The sequence below is a fragment of the Arctopsyche grandis genome, chromosome 4, assembly GCF_051622035.1.
Source record: "Arctopsyche grandis isolate Sample6627 chromosome 4, ASM5162203v2, whole genome shotgun sequence".
Lineage (NCBI taxonomy): Eukaryota > Metazoa > Arthropoda > Insecta > Trichoptera > Hydropsychidae > Arctopsyche > Arctopsyche grandis.
Window position 1 is genome coordinate 851,883 of NC_135358.1, and position 26,832 is coordinate 878,714.

General features: G+C 33.9%; 1 protein-coding gene across 2 annotated transcripts in view; it reads left to right on the top strand.

The window, feature by feature from the left end:
• The window catches only part of LOC143911307 (uncharacterized), a 122,843-nt gene that overhangs the window by 76,479 nt on the left and 19,532 nt on the right, over positions 1 to 26,832 (top strand). For both annotated transcript variants that reach the window (XM_077430158.1, XM_077430157.1), the window contains exons 2-5: positions 4,343 to 4,758; positions 13,475 to 13,697; positions 15,167 to 15,303; positions 18,058 to 18,210. In XM_077430158.1, the coding sequence (XP_077286284.1) occupies positions 4,416 to 4,758; positions 13,475 to 13,697; positions 15,167 to 15,303; positions 18,058 to 18,210 (856 nt within the window). In that variant the 5' untranslated portion in view covers positions 4,343 to 4,415. The remainder of the gene's footprint in view (positions 1 to 4,342; positions 4,759 to 13,474; positions 13,698 to 15,166; positions 15,304 to 18,057; positions 18,211 to 26,832) is intronic.

Below are 26,832 nucleotides of genomic sequence, written 5' to 3' on the forward strand. Positions count from 1 at the left end.
ATATTTTTTTATACGCGAATTCTACATACATATTTTTTACAACGGCGATAAAACTGGCCCAGACCATTAGGTAGACACGTTACCTGGGCTTGCTCGTAAAAAATACCATAGGTCCACCCGCTCCGCCCCCTTCTCTCCATTTAAAATTTATTTAGACCTAAATAGACCTACATTGTACCTACGAGAGACCCATCAAGCCGTCTCAATTTTAATACTGGAGCTCAAAATGTGTACGCTCAGAACGTTTATTGGCACTTGTCAGTACTAGTGAAGCGCTTCTTCGATATTTTCTTTGGGAAGATGAAAAAAAGCAATATTTAAGAGGTCTGTCAGTTCAATACTCAAGAGAGAGAGAGGAAATGCTGAAAAAATATTGAAAATTATTTTCCATAGAAAGCTTCTAAGATGAGCGTTTATTTTTTTCTCGAATATACATATTTTTTCGAGCGTACACATTTTTTGCTAATGATCGTCTTGAAACTTTAAAATATAATTTTTTAAATGAAAAATACTAGCTATCGAAGCTATGGAAGTAAGTTTTCAAGTTGATAATGATTTTAATGAACTTTAAATAGCTCCATTTTACTTTTGCTAGTATTTTTTTTTTAATCAAAAAACGGAATTTTTTCCTATTATTTTATCGAAAACATAAAATATTGTATTTAATATTCAACAAATTTAAACTTTTAAATAAATAACTATAACGATAAAAATATCAATGAGGTATTTTTTTTATTTTTGTGGAATTCATTTAATATTCATATATTTTTTATTGTCTTAACATGCGAAATAAAAAAAGTGTGCTTTTTCCGTATATATCCATACATTAATATGTAAATATGTACATACTATCAAACGTACACATATTTCTATCATCCGCATACTTTACTTGTAGCAGAATTCAAATTCAAAAAATAAAGCAATGCCTCGCATTTCGTTAACACACATGCAAGTTAGACTTATTTTTGATTTTTAAATTTTTTTTATTATTACGAAATTATGTTCACAATATATCTTATATCTATTTTAATAGCTACTGATCTACCGATCATTTTCTATTTTACAATTTAACTTAATTTGGTTAGTAATCATAGTATTATATTATTCTAATGTTAATGTACACCATAATAGGAAAAAGAGCTCAAAAACCTATTAGACTTATAAACTACGCCTATTATATGTATTTGCTAAAAAATAACGATTTGTTCTTTAAAAAAACGTAAACAATAAATTTATGTTTTTGAAAAATACTTATCTATAGCGTAGTATTTTATTCTTAAACGAGAAATGCGATTAAAGATTGTTCTGCACTTAACATTGAAACATTACCAAAATAGAGTCCGACGAATGAGACATATAGTAGTACTGAGTGTGTAGCTAGATGTCCATATACACATTTGAGTGCGAGTAGTTCGCCGTAATTGGAAACATATATACCTATCAGTAGTTTGTACAATCTCCCTATTTTCGTCGAGCAGTATAGTCCAGTGGCGTGCGGTGAAATTCTCTCTATTTTCGTCGCACAACCTTTCTTACGTGTGTCCGAGCAGGACAGTAAGAAAGGTTGTGCGACGTAAGAAAAGGATTAAAGGTCTGTTCATACCTAGTAGGCACGTACCGACTTCAGCAGGTACCCGGCCGTACGAAAAGTATTCTTTGGTACATTGTGTATGGGTATGTTCATATCAACCGTCACGTTTACGCCACGGCAGGCTTACAGCAGTACCCGACATTTCCTGTTCATACCTTACAGCAACATCCGTCAACGTATCGTTGACAGATGTTGCTGTAAGGTACACGCGAATTACGTGCCACGAGTCTGCCGCTTTGCTGTTTTAGACCAATTATCGATAATGACAGTTGACAGCTGTTCAATCTTTCGACATGGTTTTGGCGCTGACAATGACTTTATGATAATGCTTCCTTAAATTTTGTAGATTTTTTGGTGATTTGTGTTTTTATTTTATCCAGTATTGTTTCAAATTGGTATCGGTTCATACGGAAATATTAAAAAAAAATTTGTCCATCATCCACAAGCTCCTTATACAATGTCCAAAACTCTCCTTTGGTTTTTCTATTTTTTAACATGGGATGCACATCAAAACGCCTCCGTGCTTTTTTATTGCCTTCTTGAGATTCTTCTTCCAACAACAACTCGATTATACATACTTTTTCGTTCGATAAACGCCGAAACATTTTTTCTGACTTGTATTGTGACGCGTAGCTACGAATGCACGTGTATGCATTCATATTGTAAGTACTCGACAATACGACGTAAGCAATATTGCGCCGTATCGTCATGGCATGTAATGTATAAGTAAGCCGATTTTGCCTTGCACTCGGCCAAAGTGCTGTGAACGTGACTTGACCGCGACTTGTAGGTAGATATGAATAGAAATGTAATAAAATGACATATTTGAAACGGAGTCGTGCAGTGCTGAAGCCGTGCAGTGCTGTTAAGTATTGTGGGAATCTCGTCACCATCATCAAGACATATACTGCGACGCAGAATACATTCCTAAAACCTTCTAGAAAGCTCCACCCCTACCAGGCGAGCGGAAACAAACCGGTCGAAGCACACCTGCAGTCATTAAACTAAACCCAAGCGGAACGGTGCCAAAACCTTCTAGAAAGCTCCACCCCTACCAGTAGAGCGGAAACAAACCAGTCGACCCACAGCAGCAAGAGTCGACACACAGCACCAGACCAGTCGACCCACAGCAGCAAGCGTCGACACACAGCAGCAGACCAGAGACCTTCTGAACATAGCCGAACGCCAAGCCAGCAACACACTACCGCATCCAGAGACCTTCTGAACATAGCCGAACGCCGAGCCAGCAACACACTGCCGCATCCAGAGACCTGTGGCGGCTCGCTTATACGACATGGTCGAGTTTGGTTGCCTTCCTGCGAGTGGGGACCAACCCGGCTGGGTTCGGAGAGCCACTACTCACTCTGTCTTCAGCTGTCATATAATAAACACGTGCATTAACATGCCAGTCGTCTCATTCGTTCATCCTCCATACTGGTGACCCCCGACATCGAGCCACGCAGCCTCGATCAATTTCAACATGTCGCTCATCCCTGCCTCGCCGAGCCAGGCGGGGAAGCTACCCGCCGCGCCCCCATCGCCATCAACACGCGTCGCGGCCCGCGAGTGGCAATAAACGAGCAGACACGGCTACCTACCTACCTACCTATCGACTGGAGTCCAGCCACAACGTCGATGACAGGTGCTTTAAAAAAATGGGGGAGCGAATGAGACGACGATCTTGACAGCTGGATGTGGAGTCATGCGCGATCCAGTACACATAGAACGGTCATCCAGCACCACAAGATTCATCACACACCACCTCAGCACCATCATCATCATCATCATCAAGGCCCCGTCCGTCCCCACGAGCGTCGTCACGCCGAGACGGGCGGTAGCGCTACAACACCTCCACGAGCCACAACGACTCACGGTCCAGCTCGGAGTATCATCAACCACATCGATGCCCCTGCCGCCCCCGCCGCCCCACCAACCGACATCAGCCTCGGAAGAGCGGCGCCGCCGCAGCATCGCATCGGCGCGACCATCGGACCAGCCACCGTCCTGCTCGCGACGTCACCGCCCTCGAATCTACCGACCATTCAGGGTGGTACACCTACACAGCGGATGACCCACGTCAACAATTTTTTTTTCTTTCTTTGTGTAACAATAATTTTTTTTCTTTTGTAAAATTTGTTTCTTTGTAATTTTGGTATCGCTGATGCTGGGGGGGGAGTGATGTGGCGGCTCGCTTATACGACATGGTCGAGTTTGGTTGCCTTCCTGCGAGTGGGGACCAACCCGGCTGGGTTCGGAGAGCCACTACTCACTCTGTCTTCAGCTGTCATATAATAAACACGTGCATTAACATGCCATTCGTCTCATTCGTTCATCCCCCATAGACCTTCTGAACATAGCCGAATGCCGAGCCAGCGACACTCTACCATATCCAGAGACCGCTGAACGACATACTAAATATTCTAATACCTTTGTACAATATTTAGGCAAACAATAAAACTTTATTAAAACAAGCACAACAGTGTTTCGTTAGGCTGGGATACGGTCAACACATCCTACCCCGCCTACAGTATGAACAGACCTTAAGTGGTTAATAAATCATTATTTTATATTCAAACCGTTCGTATGCAATTCTTTATTCGCGCCAATCTTAGCATTCGAAATTAGAAATTGCACACATGTATGTAGCATGTAAATGCAGCGGTGAACCTTTTATAATATAATATGTATGTATGTATGTAGGTGATGTATCCAAATAGTAACGTGAGGTGTGTGTTTTGTGTTGTATTGCAGGTGCTGTTTTGTGGGGAGGTGGTGTGGTGAGGTGTTGGTGTTGCGATGCGGTTGTGTTGGTAGCGCTGGTTTGATGGCGCTGTGGGCGTTGTTGCTGGTGGCGCTGGCGTCGCTGGTGGCGCCAACGCGCGCCCAAAACGCGCAACAGTGTCCGCCGCACGCCGACATCACGCCCTGCTCCTGCAGCGTCAAGAAGAATGGCCTCGATCTCCTATGCGAGTTCACCGACCCCCAACACATCACCAAGGCCATGGCCGCCCTCAAGGGACGCTCCGCCATCATATTCTACCTCAAGCTCAGGCACAACAACCTGCCCAAGCTGCAGGGTTTCATCTTCCTCGGACTAGACATCAGACATCTCACCATTCACAACAGCAGTCTGGCTGTCGTAGAAGAGTCTTCGCTCAGCTCCATCGGTACATTTTCATTTATTTATTTCTTTTTTTAGATACCTCTTCTTAGGGCCTCACCACACTGGCCGGACCGTCCGTTGCGGATCTCCCGTTGCGTATGCCAGTACGTCCGTTTTCATACAAATGAGCGATAGCCGCCACACTAGCGGACTTGCGGACCGTCCGCTTAGTGTGGCGGCTTTCGCTCATTTGTATGAAAACGGACGTACTGGCGTACGCAACGGACGGTCCAGTAAGTGTGCTGAGGCCCTTAAGAGGGCCGAACAGCAGCGCCTTGTCCATACAAATGTATTACACTTCTGCCTTCCTCAATTATGGCACTAGAGAAATTATTTTTTAATATGCTCTGGATATCCACCATTGGCATGCATCTGTGTTTTTATTTTATTGATTAGTTATTTTTATAGGAGCTAGGAGCCGCCAAACATCTATAAAATCGCCTCTTTTTTACATCCACGGAAAGAGTGCAGCGTGCTTATTTAACGGTCGATTTAAAAAAAAATAGGCACACAGTTGCATAGAAAATATCTTTCTCATACCGATGATGATTTTTTTTTTAAATTGGTCCAGTTTCAGAGGAGAAAATTAGAGAATACGAAACCTCGATTTTGTCGATTTAAAATACGTATTATCTGGTCGAAGCGCAACTGTCGCATTCACTCAATATATATATATTGTCGAATTCACTCAATATATATATCAAAGAAAGGAACGGCAACAAAATTAAGATTTCAGGTGTACAGCCCTCTTAAAAACTGGAGATAATTCATATACACGAGAGGAAAAATTAACGTCTCAAATAATGTCGATTTAAAAAAAAATACGCCGATAGATGCACAGAAAGTATCTTTCTCATACCGATGATGAAATTTTTTTAGAAATTGGTCCAGTTTTGGAGAAGAAAATAGGAGAATACGAAACCTCGATTTTGTCAATTTAAAATACGTTTTATCTGGTCGAAGCGCACCTGTCGCATTCACTCAATAAAAATATTGATATATATTGTCGCATTCACTCAATATATACACTCAATATGTATATCGAAGAAAGGAACGGTAACAAAATTAAGGTTTCGGGTGTATAGCCCTCTTAAAGTCTGACCGCACTATGCGTCAAACAAACAATCCGACACTTCGCAACAGTGTGCGACAATATTAGGTAAACCACACTTGAACGACAGCGATGCGACACTACCCAGTAAATTATGTCAATCATTCGTTCGGTACCTCGGAGCAAGATGGACGAAACTGACGCTATTATAGTATATTTGATACGCGAGGAAGAAGAACAATCGAGAAAAACCAAAAGATTATGGCTACATGCTATTTCAAAGTCATGATATGAAGAAGGAGAATAATTCATTCAACGACACTTGCGTCACATCGCGAACGACATCTTGCGTCAAAGATGGTATAAAAGTCAACTTTGACGCACGGTGTCGTTCTACGTCATGCGACTGTCGCGCAGTGCGTTATGTCTCATACAATTTCATACAAACAATATTTGGTCGCGTACTGTTGTGAAGTGTTGGATTGTTCGGTTGTCGCATAGTGCGGTCAGACCTTTAGCTATTATTATTTAGAAATCCAATAGAAAGCAGGGATAAATAAAATATAGCGTGAAATAAGAAAAAGTAATAGGCGTTTTAACAATTAAAAGCTGACATAGCGAGATGGTGGCGAAAAGGGATATAAAGTAAGAAGAGGCTAAAACGATCAATGTGGAAGATCAATGTGATCGAAAAATGTGGACGATAGACGTCAAGAAGAAAAGTAAAAGTGACTAGTAAAAAAGAAAAAGTTATTTGTGGATTAATAACAAAGATTCTATTGATAACTGGTTTACCTTGATAAAATAAACGAATAGTCGAAATATGATTTTTCTAAGTGGAAATTTATTTAATTGTCATATAAAGACAATTTAATATATTATCCCTATTAATTCAATTCAGATTTGTGTAAATACTAGTACGAGCTTTTAGCTCACAATTTTACCGTTTTAAAATTCAGCACACTTACAATTAACCCTTTTAAAAGAAAACAAAAAGTAGTGTGACCAGAAAACTATCTCAATAAAAAAATTTGAATAGAAAATACTCAATATAAAACAGTACTAACAGTGGGAAAAAATCCCAAGTGAAAATACGTACTTTTGACTTTTGATTTGAACTGGACGACTACTTAGAGAGATTTGAAAGATGAAAAGTACTACAAATGAAAGATAAAATAACCAACTATAGATTCCAATATTCATTTTGAACAGGAAATTGACAGATTTTGAGACATCGACCGAACAATACCGAGATATAGAAAAATCGCGCGATTCAAAAAACACATACATATATCTCCGAATCTTAAGCCAATCAACATTTTTTTTATTACCAAATTCGTGTTCACTGGGCATAGATCTATAAGAAAAGTCATATCTCGTCTCTGAACCAAAAAAAGTCGTCATTTGTCGAACAGTGTTAGCGTTGGTCAGTATTTAAAGGGTTGAAGGAGTCCCTAATGTGCCACAATGATGAAAAAATACATAATATATATATATAAAGACTCCATTCTGTATGTGTGCCTGTGAGTGTGTGTGTGTGTGTGTGTTTTTTTTTTTGTGTGTGTTTGTGTTTTGTGTGTGTGTGTGTGTGTGTGTGTGTGTGTGTGTGTGTGTGTGTGTGTGTTGGATAACGCTAGCAGAACATTAAAAATCGATAAAAAGCCTCAACTTTGTATAAATTCATTCGTCGAGACTTTGCCGCGTGACGATCCCGCGAAACCACAAATATCCTCTTATAGGTATACCTGTAATTACTGACCGTTTATTATAAAAACTTACCAATTAAACACAGGTCGAAGATAAAACTAGTAATAAATTTCAATTTTCAAAATATGATAATTTTCATTGCTTTTAGTATATATGTATGTATGATGAAGCCTTCAATTATTATCACATACATACATACATACATATATTAATTCTAGGAAATTGACGAATTTTTCTAGAATATTGTTCTTCTACGCCGAATAAATAATTTAGTATAATATAAGTGAAAAGCTAGTACATTATTCATACAATAAAAGCGGAACTTGATAAAGTTGTTTCAGTAATACGGATTTTAGTAGTAATTTTCGCTTCCGATACACAAATATACGTACATAAATACATATGAATATTATTGTTGTGATCTTTCTTACATTTATACTAATTAGAAAACGGATATATTTTTCAATTCAGCATCGAAACATTCAGTTTAATCAGGTCCAGCGGCGGTGGGTTTGTTTGTTCGTATTGAAATTTAGCACTCCCTCAAGACTAATTCTAGTGCCTTTGGGGGCTGGGAATTATATATTAGGGCTATTTTCGCATCATATTTCTTGCGTAAAACGTCTCGAATGCCCCGAAGCATGCGAACAATAATTCCCGGACTCTCGTTGGGTCATTAACTCCCAAAAGCGTCCTAACACCCACCACTTAAATCCAGCTAATAAATTATTACTCCGAACGACATTAGCCGTGATCAAACCCTTCGACATAATAAGACTGCTGTTCTTTGATGACGGCCAATCAGGAAATGAAAAATCGACATTTCTTGTAATTTTGTCATATTTCACTTGCCTCAGGTTCGTAGACAATGCTAAGGTACAAAGACAAAGCGAAATGACAGGAGGAGGTTATGGAAGGACTTTGTTTAATTATGGGCCAGGATTAAATGAGTTTGGCCGACATAAGATACACTTATGAGTGTTAAATTTGAAAAATTTTAATATTTTTTTTTAACTTCTTTAACTTTTAATATTTTTATTTAACTTCTATGTAACGATAATTTCGTACTGTTTCTTTCTAATACGCAAGGATGTGCGCTAGATCTTTTTACTAGGGGTTACAAAAAACCGCCCGAAAAAAAAGCCGGTTTTCGGTTTTTTTATAAATAAAAAGCCGGTTGGCCAGCTTTCACCGGTTTTAGAAAATTAAGATTTTTTTTACGTTTAAAATTTTTATATCGAAAAAAAATGTAAATATGTATTATATTATGCAAAAAAATAGTTTTTTATAAATTAAATTGAGTTATAAACATTATGAACTTTCATCATTATTATATATTATTATTACAAATAATACAATTTGTATTATATGTATATCACAGCTGTAAAATGGCAGATCCTAAATACGCACAAATAATTAAATGATTTAAATAAGCTACTAGGAAGAATATAATTGTGAATATATGTAACTAGCAAAAAAAACTATAATTGTGGAATCGTGAATAGATACTAATAATTGCTGAGATTCGCTCTGAGGTGCGCTCAACATTGAAATATTTCTATCTTTCAGTTGTTTTTACGCATCTGTTTTAGCTTAAAAATCCAAAAGCTTTACAAACCGTTGCAAATTTTGGAAACAAATTCATTAGAAATGGCCTATCACAAACTCGATAGTAATGTTTTTTACCTGAAGTTGGGTAGGTCATTGAAACTACATACATACATTAAATAATATTTTATCTTCGTCCATTACAAATCTCAAAGAAACCGCTAAGTACCTTTTTTATTGATGTTCAATGAAATAAACGCCTTTTACCTAAGAAAGTTTAGATATATACATTTATTTTGATCTTTCATAGAAATTTCAAATTCATAATTGTTAATAAACCTTAAAAAGCCGGTTGATCGAGCAAAAAAACCGGTTTTCGGTTTTTTGAAAAATGGTCAAAAAGCCGGCTTTTCGGTTTCGGTTTAAACCGGCTTGGAAGCCCTATCTTTTTACTTTATCTATGTTTTACTTTATCTATGGTTGTAGTAACAATAGATGAAGTTTTGTGATTATGCAAAAATTTGAACTAGAGATTTTGACTGATTCGAGCTCAGAATCGATCACTGACACGTTTTCATCATCTAGAAAAAATGTGTGTGGCTGTGTCTGTGAATTTTAGGGATTTTTTGAACACCGTCAGTCCTATCGAACTGATCGGTTACTGAAATTATTATTTATATGACAGTTTTTTTCTTATATTTTTAAGTTGACCGGAAATTGTACCTCCCCTTATACATACAATGTAGGTGTACTTTTTTTTAAGTTTTTGAATTCAATTATCTCCCAAGTCGCTAACTGAATCGGACTGAAATTTTTTTTACATGTAATAGAATTTATAAATTTTATACCCTAATATTTTTACCTCAACTGGAAGTAGTAATTTTACTCTAGAGAATCGAGATTTTTTTTATGTTTTTCTCAGATATATATTGGTTAATTGAACTGCAATTTTATATTTAGAAGTTTAAGCTGAATTCCAAGTTATATTTAAAATTTGGTGAGCATCCATCAACCGGAAGTGGCAGTTTTTTAAATTCAATATCAGCAAACCCTGTGCAACTTGTTTATTCATATGAAGTGCATCATTGTCAGGTGAATCACAGCCAACGTCAACTGTTTGCCATCTTATTCCATTTATTAGAAATAGTTCATTCATTCATTTATGATTTCAAACTGTTTAGCAACCTAAGTTGAAATGAATATCACTATGGTAAATGTACATATATATTCAGTTAATTTTTTTATAAGCGAACTAGCATTTTGTTTAGTTCCAAAATTAAGTCACAGAAGGGGCCACTATCTGTTTTGTTCAATTCATAAACTAATTCAATGATATTTCATAAAATCAGCAGATACTTTTAACTTATTTTATTGCTGTTGGGATTTTAATTAAATAAGCAATTTTGCGGATTACATATAGAGATATTTTAGTACGCACATATGTATGTGTAATCCAGTTAGTTCCAAATAAAACACAATATCAACTGTGAGAAGTCTTGTGTGGGTGAGAATTTAGTTGGTATTTTAGGGTGTGCTTTTCGGTAAAGCCACCCCTTGTCACTGTCAGTGTGACGTTCACATGAACATAATTCATCTCAAAGATAACAAAGTTCAATCGATTTCAAAGTATGTAAGAGGGATAAAGGAGACCGCGACGCGACAATTTCGGTGATTTTATTATTTAAAAAGCAGTCGATTCTCTCAGCCTTTCCAGTGAATTCTTACGCGCACGTGCCCCATTTAATATTAGTAATATTTTATGCTTTTAAAAATGTCCTCCGGGAAGAAGACCTTCTTTATTGAACGCGTGAAATGGGCGGGGAGAATCGTTTCTAAATTTTTTATTTAGGTTCACGTGACGGCACTGTATCAAATATTGATCCCGTTTCCGTTTTTGCAGAAAAAGCTCGCACATTTCAAAACAAAGGGGCCAAATCTCTTTTTTTGGCACATAAATACATTTTTATCACAACGATTGAGAACTTTCTTTTTATTTTAAATTTACTTCCATTTATTTTGTTGCTAAGAGGGCTGGACACCAGCGCCTTGTCAATAGAAACGTATTACACTTCTCCCTTCCTCAATTATGGCACTAGAGAAATTATTTTTAATTTGCTATGGATATCCACCATAGGCATGTTTCTATCTTTTTGATTAGTTATTTTTTATAGGAGCTAGGAGCCACAAAACATCTATAAAATCGCCTCGTTTTTACACCTACGAAAAGAGTCCAGCGTGCTAATTTAACGGTTGATTTTTTAAAAAATACGAAAACACCAACATAGAAAATATCTTTGTCATTCCGATGATGATTTTTTTTTTAAATTGGTCCAGTTTCGGAGGAGAAAACTGGAGAATACGAAACCTCGATTTTGTCGATTTAAAATAGATATTATCTGGTCAAGGCGCAACTGTCGCATTCACTCAATATATGTATATATCGAAGAAAGGAACGGCAACAAAAATAAGATTTCGGGTGTTCACCCCTCTTAATTAATTAATTTATTTATTTAAAAAAAAAAATACCAAATTGACTTAATAGGTAGCTACGAAAATGATTTAAACGAATTTTACAACTCGTACATATTCATTATAAATAATCAATTAGAACTATTTTTTTTTACTTTCTTATTTTATTTTATTTCAATCGAACATTTACATCTCGCCTTTACAGATCGCTCCAAAGCGACTAGTGTACTAATACAGATAGAATATAATAATACAAATATTTTTATACAAACATCAAACACAGTGATATATATGGAGAATTTTTTGCAGCATTTAATTATAGAAATTGGTCAATCTCAAGACGCTGAATAACTTGAGATTTGCAAGAGAGATTGGCAAGGAAATGCCAATTTACAGTAACCGTTTTAATGAAAATCAAAAAAATTGGCAAACTCTGAAAGAAAACCATCGACCTGGATTCACAAACCAAGTCGGCTTTTTTAAGTAGCAAATATTTTTTTCAATTATCAAAGCAAAATTTCTAATGCAATTTGTATTCGTCATTTAGAAATGCACACAATTATTTTGTAATGTACAGAAACTTTTATTAACATACAATTTTTTTTTAGATTGCTTTTTTAAATGCACATCTATATACATACATATATAAAATTGAATGTTTGTCTGTCTGTCTCAATTAGGCTCCTAAACTACTTAACCGATTACGATGGAACTTTCAGGATTTGTTGTTTGCATGTCCGGGAAGATTAGTGTGAAAAAAAATCGGCCAAAACAGGAACGGAAACGGGAATAACGGGAATGAGTGGCATTGCAACGCAATAATTTCAAATGTTTTCGCGTCGCGACATGCGTTGTTAGGGTAAAATAAACAAATAATCGAATAATTTCAAATGTGTTCGCTGCCGAGAACGAGAACGGGAACGAGAATGGGAATTGGAACGGGAATTGCATGCGTTATTGTGGCATTGCAACGCACGCCGGGTTCAGTTAGTTTATTTTATAAAATGGAGGTTTAAATTGTTCCCAAAGAAAAATTAATCCATAATGTTTTTAATTATTTTTACGAATCTTTACTGTAAAATAAAAATAAAAAACTGAATGTTAAATCTTGAATATTGCTAGTACTTTACCACTTCAAATACGCACAAAAATTATTGATTTAATAATCAACTATTCCTTTGGTAATATTAAATTTTATCGACATAGATTTGACATTTGTTATATTCTCTTTGAAAATTTTAGCACACGAAAGCAGACATTTGACGTATACGTAATTCGATCAAAGATCGGCTCTCTCGCGAGCCGATACATTTTTTACTCACGCAGGATTTCCACGAGCGATTCGTTGAATAAAAAACGAGGGCTGTGATTTTAACGACCGCAAAAGAACCAACGAATGACAAAAGAAAAATGTTGCCGACCCTTAATTGGATTATGAACGGAAGAGGGGGTGCGGTCGACACAAAGAAGGGTCAAAATTAAATATGTACACGCGCGTGTGTGTGTGTGTGTATCCCTTTACGTGTAATATAGCATAGCCATATTTTGTTTATGCTCTCGTTACGCCTTATGAATTATTAAAATCGTATCGTTGATCAAACCGACACATGGCCAATATTATTTCAAAGCACGACATCCGACCGTTTTCCAAATCAAATCGAAACATTCGTCGAATTCTCCCCGACGAATGCCTGATGGAATATTCATGCTCCGTTGGACCCTTATGGCCCTATCTGGCCGTTTGCGATCGATGGCGATAACGAATGTTTCAAATATTATATTTATAATCGACGATTCGCCTTATATTTATCTCAAGGTGGGATTAAATCGCATGGGACACGTGATAGAGGTGACGGAGTGACACTCGTATACATTTAAGTCGAATTAAGTACCTTTCCTCACGACTTTATTGATGTTTTATTCCGTTTTTTTTTTTTTTTTTCAGGAAAGGGTTTGACCCAGTTGGACGTGTCTCAGAATTCTTTAGGGGTGGTGCCGTCTGCAGCTTTGAAGAGTCTCCATCATTTGCTCATCTTGAACATGAATCACAATAAGGTGTCGGTGATTCATGGGAAAGCGTTCGAAGGATTGGATACCCTGGAAATCCTCACCCTGTACGAGAACAAGATCTCTAATGTGGAAGTGGATGCGTTCAAGGGGTTGGAAAAGTATGTAAATCCAGTTATCATTCTTAATTTTATACTCGTCGTCTATCCTTAATATATTGTTTGTTTTGTAGTGGCGTAATTTATGGCTTACAATGGCTCACGATTCACACTGGTGATTTTAAAAAGTTTCCATTACTGTACCTAATATAAAAAATTTTTATAATAAATAATTACTGATACAGTTTCAACTTAAAAGTGTGTGTGTGTGTGTTTTCTACACAATGAAATTCTGCCTAATGTTTTATTTATTTTACATACATACATAGTATATACCAGGAAGGCTTACAGGTAAACACTAAAGCGCCTTCCTGGACAATTAATAACAATGCAGCCTTTTGTATTACATAAATAGATGAATTTTTAAATACTGAAGAACTCGATATTAACGAGAAATCTATGGATTTAAATTTGTACGTAAATTTTATTGTACATAAATCATATTCAAATAGTAGTGGGTAGGATAGTTTTTAGCAAATTTGATGGAGGAAGCGTTTCAACAATGAAATCAGATAAATTGGCAAACTCTGATAGGAAACGATCGACTTGGAGTCACAAATATTGACCAAGTCTGACCAGCAGCATTAAAGATTATACTCAGAATAAATTATTTTCAATCAATTTCAGATCACGGGATCAAACCCGGCGACCTCTCGATGCTTATCATGAACTATTTATATAATTTATGAAACGTATTCGTATTCGAGATAAAAACAATGTAATTCGATTGAGAAATCGAATGGAAGTATTTAAAATTTGAATTGTTAATTGTGTAGGGAAAATCGAGTTATAATACGTATGTATGTATATAAATATGAGCCGTTATATTTGAAATTGCCAGAATTCCAATTTTCAGTTCTAAAAAAACTATTTCTATGTGACTTAATTCACAAATTAATATCACTTATTTTAGTTCGATATGTCCAGAATTTTGGAAAAGCAGAACAAATGTATTACAGGACACCTAAATTTTTAAATATTGTTAAACGCAAGTTTAATGTTTTGCGAAATGTTTATCGAAATAAGCCAATTTCAATTATTACGGCTCATTGGTATATATATTATATTCATTTTTCTAATGATCAAAATGTTAAAAACGGATATATTCAAGTTTTATTCATTTTTTTATATTTGGAATGTATTGTGAGTCGATTTGAATAATATTTTCAAAGTGCAAGCTAACGTATTATACAAATCGACGTTAAAATATCATCACCTTATTTGAATTTTGTAATCCTTTGATAACGTCTTGTATTTTGGGCTAATTTCAATGTTAAGAACCGACATTTTCATTCAAAGTGTGAGTTAACGTATAATAATATGCAAATATATACACTTGCGTTAAATCTCTTAATAATGTAAATAAATTTATGCATCCTATAACACGAAAGCGTAAAATTTTATAACGATAATTAATACGATACACTTGTAAAGCCCCACTTCAGTATGAATGCATTTTTTTTCTCTTTCAGAAAACTGAAGAGGCTAAATCTGGGCGGAAATGATTTTAATTCCATCCCTCAAAAGGCGTTGGCGATTCTTGAGAATCTGAAGAAACTCGAGATGCAAGAAAATAAAATATCTTCCATTTCCGAGGGAGATTTTGCAGGTAAACGTAATGTGCATATACATATATATATATATATATATATATATATATATATATATATATATATATATATATATATATATATATAATAGAATATAATATTTCGGTCTAGTGTGTTTGTGTGTAAGTGTGTATATTAATGATAATGGAGCTATTATGTGCAAAAGGTCGACATTTCGTTAAAACGGTGAATATTTCGCCCGCATTAACTTTGCGCGTTATAACGAGCTTTTATTATTTGCATAGAAATTAACGTTGTTCGAGCAAACGAGATTACCTTACGCGTTCAATATAACGAGCTGCTCGCTCGGGAAAGAACTCGGGAAAACTCGGGAAAATTATTCATACGTACGCTTACTTCTTTGCGGGATATTACGAAGATATGCCACGCTTGCCTAATATAATACAGTACATATTTGGCTTATTAATTTTGAAATATTTAATATAATATCCGTTATTCTTTGGGTTACTAATTCCTTTTTATATTCAAAATATAATTTAATTTAACTCACCTCGGCATTAGCTAACCTAAATTTAGAGCGTTTTTTTTAAGAAAGTGAAGTGAGGTAAATTTCTTATGAATTTTTCTAAAATTAATAAATAAACCAGGGACCCGAACCGGCATTTTTTCTTTCCGGTTCGTTAAAAAAAAATATCGGTTCAGTTCCCTTTTTCGATTTTCAGCTAGAATCCAAATCCCGTAAAAATCACTCAACGTCATTTGCTCGCTTTGCAATTTCATCGTGGATACTTTTAATGGCCATAATGTCTCAACGATGACATTAATTTCGTTCCATTTATATTCTGAGAAATAGTACTCCATATTGTTTTCAGCTATTTTTGAAAACAAAGTTCTTTACATAACAATATAGAGCTTAACATATCGAATGTCTATAACAGGTCTTTTAGTATCATTTTCGTTAATTTTCAAAACAAGAGAAGGGATTCTTAACTTTTTAACTAACTCACGAGCTTCACATAATTGTATTTAAATCAGAATCGTTAATCAAATTTTTGATTGCAATTAACGATGAGAGAAAGAACAGTTCTCAATCGAAGGTAGAATATTTGCTTCATAATCTCTTTCATCATTAATATTCTGGTTTTCTTCGTCTATTTCGGTTTCTAACAAGTTGGCATATTTGATCATATTAGCTCCATTATCTGTTGTAGCAGAGTATATTTGTTATGATATCAATATTATATATCATAGTATTAACAGTGGGAAAAAATCGGAAAAAGGAAAGTGGGAAAAAGGAATCGGGATCCCAAACTGAAATCTGTATCAAATAATCCGGAACCGGAACTGAAAAAGAAATCCGGAATTGGAATTGAAATCAGAACCGAAATCTGAATCGGAAATCGGAACCTTAGTCGGAATCTAAATCAAAATCTGAATCGTAAACGGAATCGATATCGTCGTCATGGAAAATTTTATTTTTTCGTTAACGTCGCGGATTCTACGAACCAAAATTTACATACATACAAAATCTCTTTTGAAATTATATATTTAGATAACACTGTTCAACACGAAAAATGGTTCGAAGACGAGATATGACTTTTCTTATACATAGATCTATGCCCAGTAAAAACGAATCTGGTAATAAAAAATGTTGATTGGTTCGCAATTTTACCGATTTAAAATTCAACACACTTCCAATTATCCCTTTTAAACGAAAACAAAAAATGGTGTGGCCAAAAAACCCAATAAACATGTTTCAATAGAGAATACTGAATATAAAATAGCATTAACAGTGGGAAAAAATCCCAAATGAAAATACGTACTTTTGACTCTTGACTTGAACTGGACGACTACATAGAGAGATTTGAAAGCTAAAAAGTACTAGAAATGAAAGATAAAATACCCGACTAATAGATTTCAATATTCATTTTGAACAGGAAATTGACAGATGTTGAGACATCGACCGAACAACACCAAGATATAGAAAAATCGCGCGAATCACGAGCCAACCAATATTTTGTATTACCAGATTCGTATTCACTGGGCATAGAAATTAACTGATATAAGAAAAGTCATATCTGGTCTCTGAACCAAAAAAATGTCGTCATTTGTCGAACAGTGCTTAGATTAGTCCAAAATTTTATTTACATTTTTCGTAAAAAGTTTGTATTACTAGATTTTATTTTAAGAACACGATCATTTTTGATAAATGATTAAAAATAAAAAGTTGATGAAGATTTAAGATTGCTTTGATCTTTGACATAGTTCACCGAAATGTTTACTGGTATGATTATTTTTGGTAGTAGTATTAGTAATAAAATGGATATCGATTACACAATGCTGGAAAATTTTGACAGTTTGATTTTAAAATATTCCTTGGATGATATTCGGGCATTGAAGCTGTATTAATGCATAATGAACCGGTATTATATATGGAAGGAAGGCTTCATGGGTAGGCTTTTCCCTTATCCTTCCATTATTATAATATAATATAAAATATGAGCGGTTCGACGGGTATTGTTTACTCGGATGGGCGGCACGTCGAACGGTCATGGCTCGCACACCGAATGCCAAAACGGGGAAAATTCGCCTTTTTTGGAAAATTCGGAGGCGATAAACCTTTTCGTCATTAATCAAAGTCAAACCGAAGGACCTGAACGAACGGCTCGGATAAGACGGAAAAACTTTTCCTGTTGACTTTCGAAAGTTTTCGTTACAAGCCTCCGGGATAACGATATTTGAACGCGTAAGCGGAATATTTTCTCTCATTATAATTTTTCATTTACTTGCAGGTCTTCGCAATTTGGATAGTTTGGGTCTGGCTCACAACCATTTGAGGGAAATACCCGGGAAAGTGTTTTCACATTTGAATCTATTGAATTCGCTTGAACTAGAGGGCAACGGCTTGACTCACATCCACCCAGAAGCTTTTTATGGACTTGAAGGTTAGTTGATATTTTTAATATTAAAATTTATTAAAACATGCACACTTTTCAGGTAAAAAATATGCTAAATTCTGTTAGGAAAATGCTATTTATTTATTTATTTAATATACTTGGGGGAGGCGGCTCAGCCGATAGACCAAAGGCGTTTGATCAAACATATTTTAAAAAATTATACATATATGCAAATAAAATGAGAAAAATGAAAATACATTAAAAAACAATATTAAAATAAAAATAAGAGAGCAAAAAAAATATATAAACAAAAAAAACGATTATGGGAATGAAGAATTACAGAAATCCTTTAGTTTTTAAAAAAGTATCAAGCTTATTCTTAATAAAAATATTAACGTTTATCAGAGGTTACTATATCATTGGGCAGACTATTCCAAACTGAAACTACTCTGTTTGAAAAGAAGGAATCTCTGATCAATTTATTAGATTTTTCTTTTTGGAGTCTAAGCGAGTGACCTCTGAGGTAAATCTTTACGTTGAATGTAATAAGATTAGACATATGAAAGTTATAGTAATTATTAAGTATTTTATAGACTTCAATTAAGTCACATCTAGTTCATCTCATCTCCAATGTAGTGAGATTAATTATTTTCAATATTTCGTTATAAGAAAGTGATTTGAGTTCAGAAGGAATCTTTGTAATTCTCCTTTGAACCCTTTCAATACATGTAATATCCTTTTTAAAATGAGGATTCCATATGTTTAAAGCGTATTCTAGTCTAGGTCTGATGAAAGTTTTATATATTTTTGATAAAATAGTTAAATTTAGAAAATTCAATAGAAAAATGAGTAAAAAGTAGTATTTAAATATAAAATTATATTTTGCATAATATTCTATACATATTTCAGTAATTTTGTATGTTATTATATGTACACACATACATATAATATAATATAACAATATAATATAATCATATTTTTGAAATGGCGTAGCCGTAGGATGTTCTTTTCAGTGAAATTGATACGATCTCAAGATAAAAACCCTTATTTTCCTCATATTGTCGTACCAAGGACATGTATGGAAATTGTACGATGCATTTGGGAAATCTGCTGCGTGCCCTAATATATGAAAATAATATATAAAGTATACCTACTTCATTTCTAAATATACCGATCGATCGACACATTCGTGTCGAAAGAAAATAAAACTCGGGAATTGTTGTCAATTTTTTTTTTCAATATTATTATTGTTTTCAATTTTCGATGGACGTGCTGTTTCTTTCAGCTGAAATTGAAATTGCATTCGAGTGAACTAGCGGGTGTAAATAAAAGTAGAAAAAAACAGTAGTCTCTGCAGCCACGTTTAATTTTCAACGTACACTATAAGCCCTCGTTGAATTTAAAATTTAATTACTTCAACAGTAGCAGAACAATCAAGTGAGAAAAATCTTTTACCAGTTATATTTAGAAAATAATCATTTGAAAATGTATTATATTGTGTCTACTTTTTCTGTTTTTCAACAAAGAATTGGGGCTCTAACGTTTTAATCAGGAAAACCTTTTGCAGATTGAACTCATATGTTTTTCTCCGTACCTCTTAAGTCACCCAATATTTAAATATTTAATGCAGAAAACATGCATATCTACCTATACATATAATTTAAGTACATCGTTTAAACTGTAAATAGAAAAGCTATATTAACCTTCATTGACTTTCAATGTAGACGAGATCAATAAAATGAAACTTTTTACCTCTCATGTCAAATGTCAAATTTTTACCTATCAAGTTAAAAATACTTTTTGAATAAAATATAAATAAGCATAATGGACATATTTACGGTCGAGCGATTTTTTATCCTTATTGTACATAAGGATGAATTTATTGTACAAAAGGATGATTTTAACCTTTGAAGGATGGAAAACCGATATCGAACGAGTGTCCTAAACCGGGGTCGAGTAAGATCCCAGTATTTTTTAATCAAAATACAGCTTTTATCAATACAAATGGGTTCAATATATATATCTTATTAATCATTTTATACATCAACATTAAAAAGTTTAAGTCCTATAGCATGTTTTTTACTATTTTTGTATTAAAAATAACGACAAGCATCAACATGCAAACGCACATAGGTGAGGCCAACAGGCGACTGCATGACTCAATAGTCACGCGCCAAAAGCGACGAAAACAATAGCTTACGAAAATATAGCTATCTCTTTCTCTCGCATTGATTCATCGATCAACAAGAATATGCAAGCGAACAGTCAAAAACTCGACTTATTGCTACCGCCTTTAAATCATACTTTGGAACGTAGAAATGTATAAATGTTTTTTTTTTACGATGTACCCCTTTTATAAATTATAGAAAATCTATTAAAATAAATTTCTTGTAGTTCATTCTAAGAATACAAGAAATATAGGGTGTATAGCTTTGAAAACCACATAGTTATTACAAAAAACATAAAAATTGGGGCACTTGCATACCACCGGTGAGGGAGGGTTAAGGAAAAAAGAAAAACCAGACTATAAGTCATTCACAAAAAATTCGATCACTAAATATTTATATACATAAATACGTACATATTCTTCCAACATGTAAATCATATAAAAAATTAATTTCCATTATTATTTTCATATGTACATATATGTATGTAGATCTAAACGTTTCAATATTACTTATAAAAATACATGTCCAAATAGCACGCTAGCCGCTAATGAGTTTAATAGTTTTTTTCCGTTTATAAATTAAACGAAACCATATTATAATAATTTTATTTAACCAAAAATATATGTACATTTCAACACTAGCATGCAACACTAACAGTAAAAGGTTAACTTAATTACTAAATTGCACATAAGTTTCACTCGTACTATTTGAACATGAAAGTGAATTTAGACGGCAAGTTTCAATACTAAAACTTTTAAAGGACCGAATCAAAACAAACAGAACAGCAAACAAGTGTATAATATTATATATACATATGTACCTATATATACATATAATACAAGACATGCCTATATATATATACATATATACACTATACAGGTATATAGTGGCATTTGAATACGTCATCGCGATTGTGTTAACGTTATCAAACGTTCGTAACTATGTTTATTCAGTAGCGGCGAATTCGATCCTTCGCTTTAATAAGCACTTTTGATGTTATAATTTTGACCGCTTATTACAAAATCAATATTGCCTCGAACCTGAAAACCGAAACTCGCGTGACTCCAGCGATTGCCAAACGGTCGATATGTACTCAAATATTGATGAAAAAAAACTAGACTGATTAATCGCAGGCAATTTGTTATAATATTTATATCATTATCATACAATGGTTCAAGGACTGTGGTCAACTTACCTTTTAATATTGTTTTTATTTGGCATTTCCGATATTTATTTCATTGTGCATATAAATGTATGTAGGTAATTGAGCGATCAACATGTGCCTTTAACGAGATTTGCGATTTGACGTAGACGAACCCAAATGGGAGGTCTTATAACCATTTTATGAGTTTTATGACAATAAATGCATACGCTACAAAACTTTTTATTTATCTTCATACGATGTATTAATAGATGAAATAATTTGACAGCGAGATTATTTTATTAAGATGTACAGAATTAAGAATAAGATATTTTTTATAACAAAAAATTAACTGTTGATATATCAACGAGCACAACACTAGTATTCTACATATATTTATAAATATTATATTATATATTCTAATAGAATTATGTCCCTACTTTATCTTTGAAGGTTTTATCATTAAAATGCATGCTTTATTTAACATGATTTATCTAATATCAAACCTTAGCTCCTTGGTTTAATTTCAAAGCACTTTAAATATTATTTATTATTGGCATTTGAAGAAATCCATATTTGAAGTTGTATAAAAAAATAGTAAAAAAAATGTTTTTTACATACCTCCTTTGCATTTCACATGGTTTTCGTGTTAGTGGTCATTTTTTATATCTCTTATCTCTTATCCGATCGTTTTCATACTTTGCCATATTGCTCATTTTGGTCATCAATATACGTTAATGTATCGTCTGCCATTACGTTGGAGATAAAATATCGTATACAACGCGTTTTAAAAACGGGGCCCGTAGACCTTCCTGACCTTTAACAAGCGTTCGTCCCGTGTCTTCCAACCTGTTCGCCTTGATATGGCCATATCAGATTTTAATTTTTTAAACGTCTATAATTCACTCTATATTTTATAAAATTTGCTCTATAGGTTTTCGTTATCTCTAATATTTATTTTAAAATCTAGCCTCTTCTATATTTTGTTAATAAAATTAAAACAATATATAAAAAATAAATGTATATAAAAAAAACCAATGTACTGAAATATAAAAAATAATTATAAAATAAAATAAAAAGGCTATTTAAACAATATTTCAATAACAAATGTACGACAACATAAACTATAAATATGAATTAAAAATGTGTGGGATTTCGTGATTAGGATTTCAATAAAAAATATTTCAATGATTGGAATTTCAATCAAAATCATTTTTCCGGCTTAAATTAATGTAATTAAATATATTACTAAGAGGCTTGGGCCGCGTAAGTACGTATGTAATGATATAAAGGTGGCCTTTTTTACTGTTTTTTTATTTTAATTTTATACGTTTTAGTTTTAGAGAATTGTATTTTTAAATTCAATATTATGTAATTATTATTTACAAATTATTTTAATTTGTTTATTGGTTGGGTTAATACGAAGAGTTCTCTAAATTGAGAAATCACCAATTCTCTCCGTAAACTTTGATCATGAGTATGGCTATGTATTCAATCTGTCATATCGAGAAGGGGGCGAAAAGGGGAAAAAAACGATCAGAACAGTGTGGACAAATGCGACAGTGTGGACGATCGCTATGTCATATTTTAATTGTTTAAACGCCTATAACTTTTTTTATTTTTTCACTCTATATTTTTTTATCTCACAACGGCCTATTTTTCCTCGTAATTTAATTTGGTAAGAAAAGTGTATTTAAGAAGAAAATCTAAGGAATCAAAGCTATTGATATAAAAAAAGTAAAAAGTACTTAATAATTTACTACCTAAAAAGCTGCCCAGGATTGGGGTCGTGGCGGTGAATGGTACCCTTATCTTATATATAATACTATGTACTCGTAATAAGTGTACGGGTGCGTAAATAACATATCGAACAAGATCATGTAAGCAGATCGCACAATTTGAAATTCAAATATCACCGAGGTGGGGTTTGGCAGCCATTGTTGGCGCCCAGGGCCGGCTTAATAATTTACGGCGGTCGCGAACCCTTAAATCTGGGGCCAATTTGCATAAATAAATGCGGCCGAATCCGGCCCTGTGCTATTTGCATACGCCTACCCCCAGCCCCTCCCTCCCCCGACCCGGTCTAATGGCAAGAAATATCATCGTTGTGATTTAGCGAGCAATAATTCAACGCGAGCCGAGTGTTTTGTATCATATCTCGTTTGTTGAATAAATTATGAGAAGGGGGGGGGGGTCTGTTTATGTACTGTGTGAATAAAAAAAACCGTTTGTATTATATTATAAATGGTGTGTACTTTATTTATGATAAATATCATACTATAGAATTTAACCCTTTGAACTCGTGTTTATGTATGGATATGTGTGTATTTTCGATATTGCTTTGTAGTCGTATGTCGAGTAATCATTGACACGAACCTTTACTTTACCTAATTTTTTTTACTAATTTAAATTCAACTAATGAATTATTTAGAAACTTTACATTTTTTTAATACGTCAGTGGTTCTCAAACGATTAAATATATTATCAATATTTTAAAATATGTAGTCAAAAAATTAAATTTTCGAAATTTAAACGAAATTAAAACCGAAATTTTCAAGATAGTGTTGCGTAGTGTTGGGTGGAGGATCCAAATAAAAGGCCAACGTCGCTTCACTGCATTTATTGGGTGATTAAGGAGATCCACGCACTGCCAGTTCTCCGTCCAGAATGCCTTCATAGTAATTACCTGCTTATAAAAATTAAGTCGCTCACTGCATCTTCCTCGACGCGTTTGTCTACCTATTGTTATAGTCACGTACCAGATACGCAGTCCCACGGTCTCGGCATACAATCCCACGCTTTCGCGCTGTCAGTTCTGAGAACTCTAGCGGGAAATGACCGAATGCCGTTACCGACCACTAAGTCGATTCGGGGGGGTCTTCATTTTTAGCCGACTGCACTTAAACCTGGAAATAATCCTCGAAAACCTTTTGAAATGGCGGCTCCTTTTAGCATATGCTACAATAGTATTGTAGCATATGCTAAAAGGAATGTATGTACATATGTGTTGTAACATTGTCAGGATGTAATACAATGTCTTTATTTTTTTTTAAATAATATCTTATTTCACTTTAATAATATTTTTACAATATAATTCAATGCAAGGTCTAAAATATATTAGATATACGTATTCCATTAATAAATTAATAATATCAACAACTTGCGTCTTTTATATTAAAATTTTATTTTATAAAAATTTATTGATGTCAATATTTCAAATACGAAACGCAAACTCAAAACTAATAAAAATTAAAAGTCAAATTCTATAGAAATACAACAATGTTGTATTTCTTGACCAAAATGCAATGTGAAACTGAAAGGAATTGCAATTGGCCATCGCGGATCGAGTGGGGGGTGAATGCGATCGGTTCGACTATGGTTTGTGATATTTTTATTAAAAGCCAGATTTTCAATATTATTTTTACCACTAGTTCTCAGCATGCCATTTTCCCGATCAAGACTTGCTAAAATAAAAATGAATATATTAACGTTTGAAGGACGGACCGACGAGATCGAACGAGTCTTCCAAACTAGGGTCGAGTAAGACCCCAGTATTTTTTAATCAAATACAGCTTTTCTCAATACAAATGAGTTCACTATATACATATCTTATTAATCATTTTATTCATCAACATATAAAAGTTTTAGTCATATAGCATGTTTTTGACTATTTTTGTATTAAAAAATAACGACAAGCATCAACACGCAAACGCACATAGGTAAGACCAACAGTTGACTGCATGACTCAATAGCCACGCGCCAAAAGTGACGAAAACAATAGCTTACGAAAATATGGCTGCCTCTTTCTCTCGCATTGATTCATCGATCAACAAAAACATGACTTATCGCTACTGCCTTTAAATCATACTTTGGAACGTAGAAATGTGTAAATGTACTTTTTTACAATGTACCCCTTTTCTAAATCATACAAAATCTATTAAAATAAATTTCTTGTAGTTCATTCTAGTAATACAAGAAATATGGGGTGTATAGCTTTGAAAACCACATAGTTATTACGAAAAACGTAAAAATTGGGGCACTTGCATACCCGACTTCGATGAGGGAGGGTTAAAAAATATGGACAAAAATCGCTCCAGACCGTTATGATTACAAAATAATAATTTTAATTTTTTTACCACGGAAATATGAAACCGGAATCAATTGGTTTAAAGACATTACTTTAAATTTCAAAAAAAAAAATTCAAACCATAATATAAAAAAATTCTCAAAATTTAAAAATCACTATTTTTAAACATCTTAAAACTGAAATTAAAAATAAATCACTGACAGCTTTTTATCTCTATGTTCATATGTACATACATTAAAATATACATATAGTACATATATTCAAAGTGATTTTTTTTTCATATATGTATAATACGTAATTTTCGTAATAAACCTGGTTTATTTTAAAATTATTTTAAATCGCCGATTTATTTTTACTAAAAAAATATTTAACAAAATTATAAGATGTTTATAAATGCCTCATGGCCAATTAGGCTCCGTTAGTATTTCAGAATGAACCCTCCTACGTCTACTCGTGACATTATTTAATATTTAGTGCATACATACGTTATTATATATAGTCCCTTTTAAGTTACGGTACACATTGTTAGGTCGAGAAGTTCTGTATATTTAATAATAATTAATTTTGCGAATGACCCGGAGGCTTTCATTCAATTTGTCCCATCGATCCATCCCGATCCTGAATTTCATTAGTCAAAATTAACAGATGTTCCACCGCTGTGAAATATGTTGTTAATCTGGGATACTGTCGCTTTTGTCAGAAGGTATGTATCCTAAAACCCACAGAATTATCCGTCTTTCAACTTCATCCTTCTGCGTGTATATATTATATTATATTAAAAGGTGGATATAAAAATTTCAATACGGATCGTTTGAGTTTTTGTCTGTTTTATCGAATGGTGTGTCTATCTTGTTTGACACATGTAGAAACATATGTACATAATATGATATAATATATCGCTGAATCACGTACGTTTGTTTATTTTGCACGTCTGTTTGTTCTGGAAAGCGAAAAGCGGAAGCTGTCGGTTTTCCGGGGTGGAGGGGGTGGAAAATTGGCGAAATTGTGACGATTCATCAGATGACAGAATGCGATGAATGAGGTTCGGAATGAGACAAAAGTGACTGTTGAGTTTGCGGAAGATGTGCGCAATTTAATCAAGCCTTGATTAATTCCATACATATTTCATTTTTAAACAAAGGCTTTCTTGCGCTTTATTTCCTCTTTTATTTCGAACGTAAAAAAGAAGTTCGCGTGTTTTCCTTTCATATGTTGAATTTAATTCTCGAAGCGTTCGCAGCAAGTGGCTGAATTAATTCAATGTTTCTTTTTTT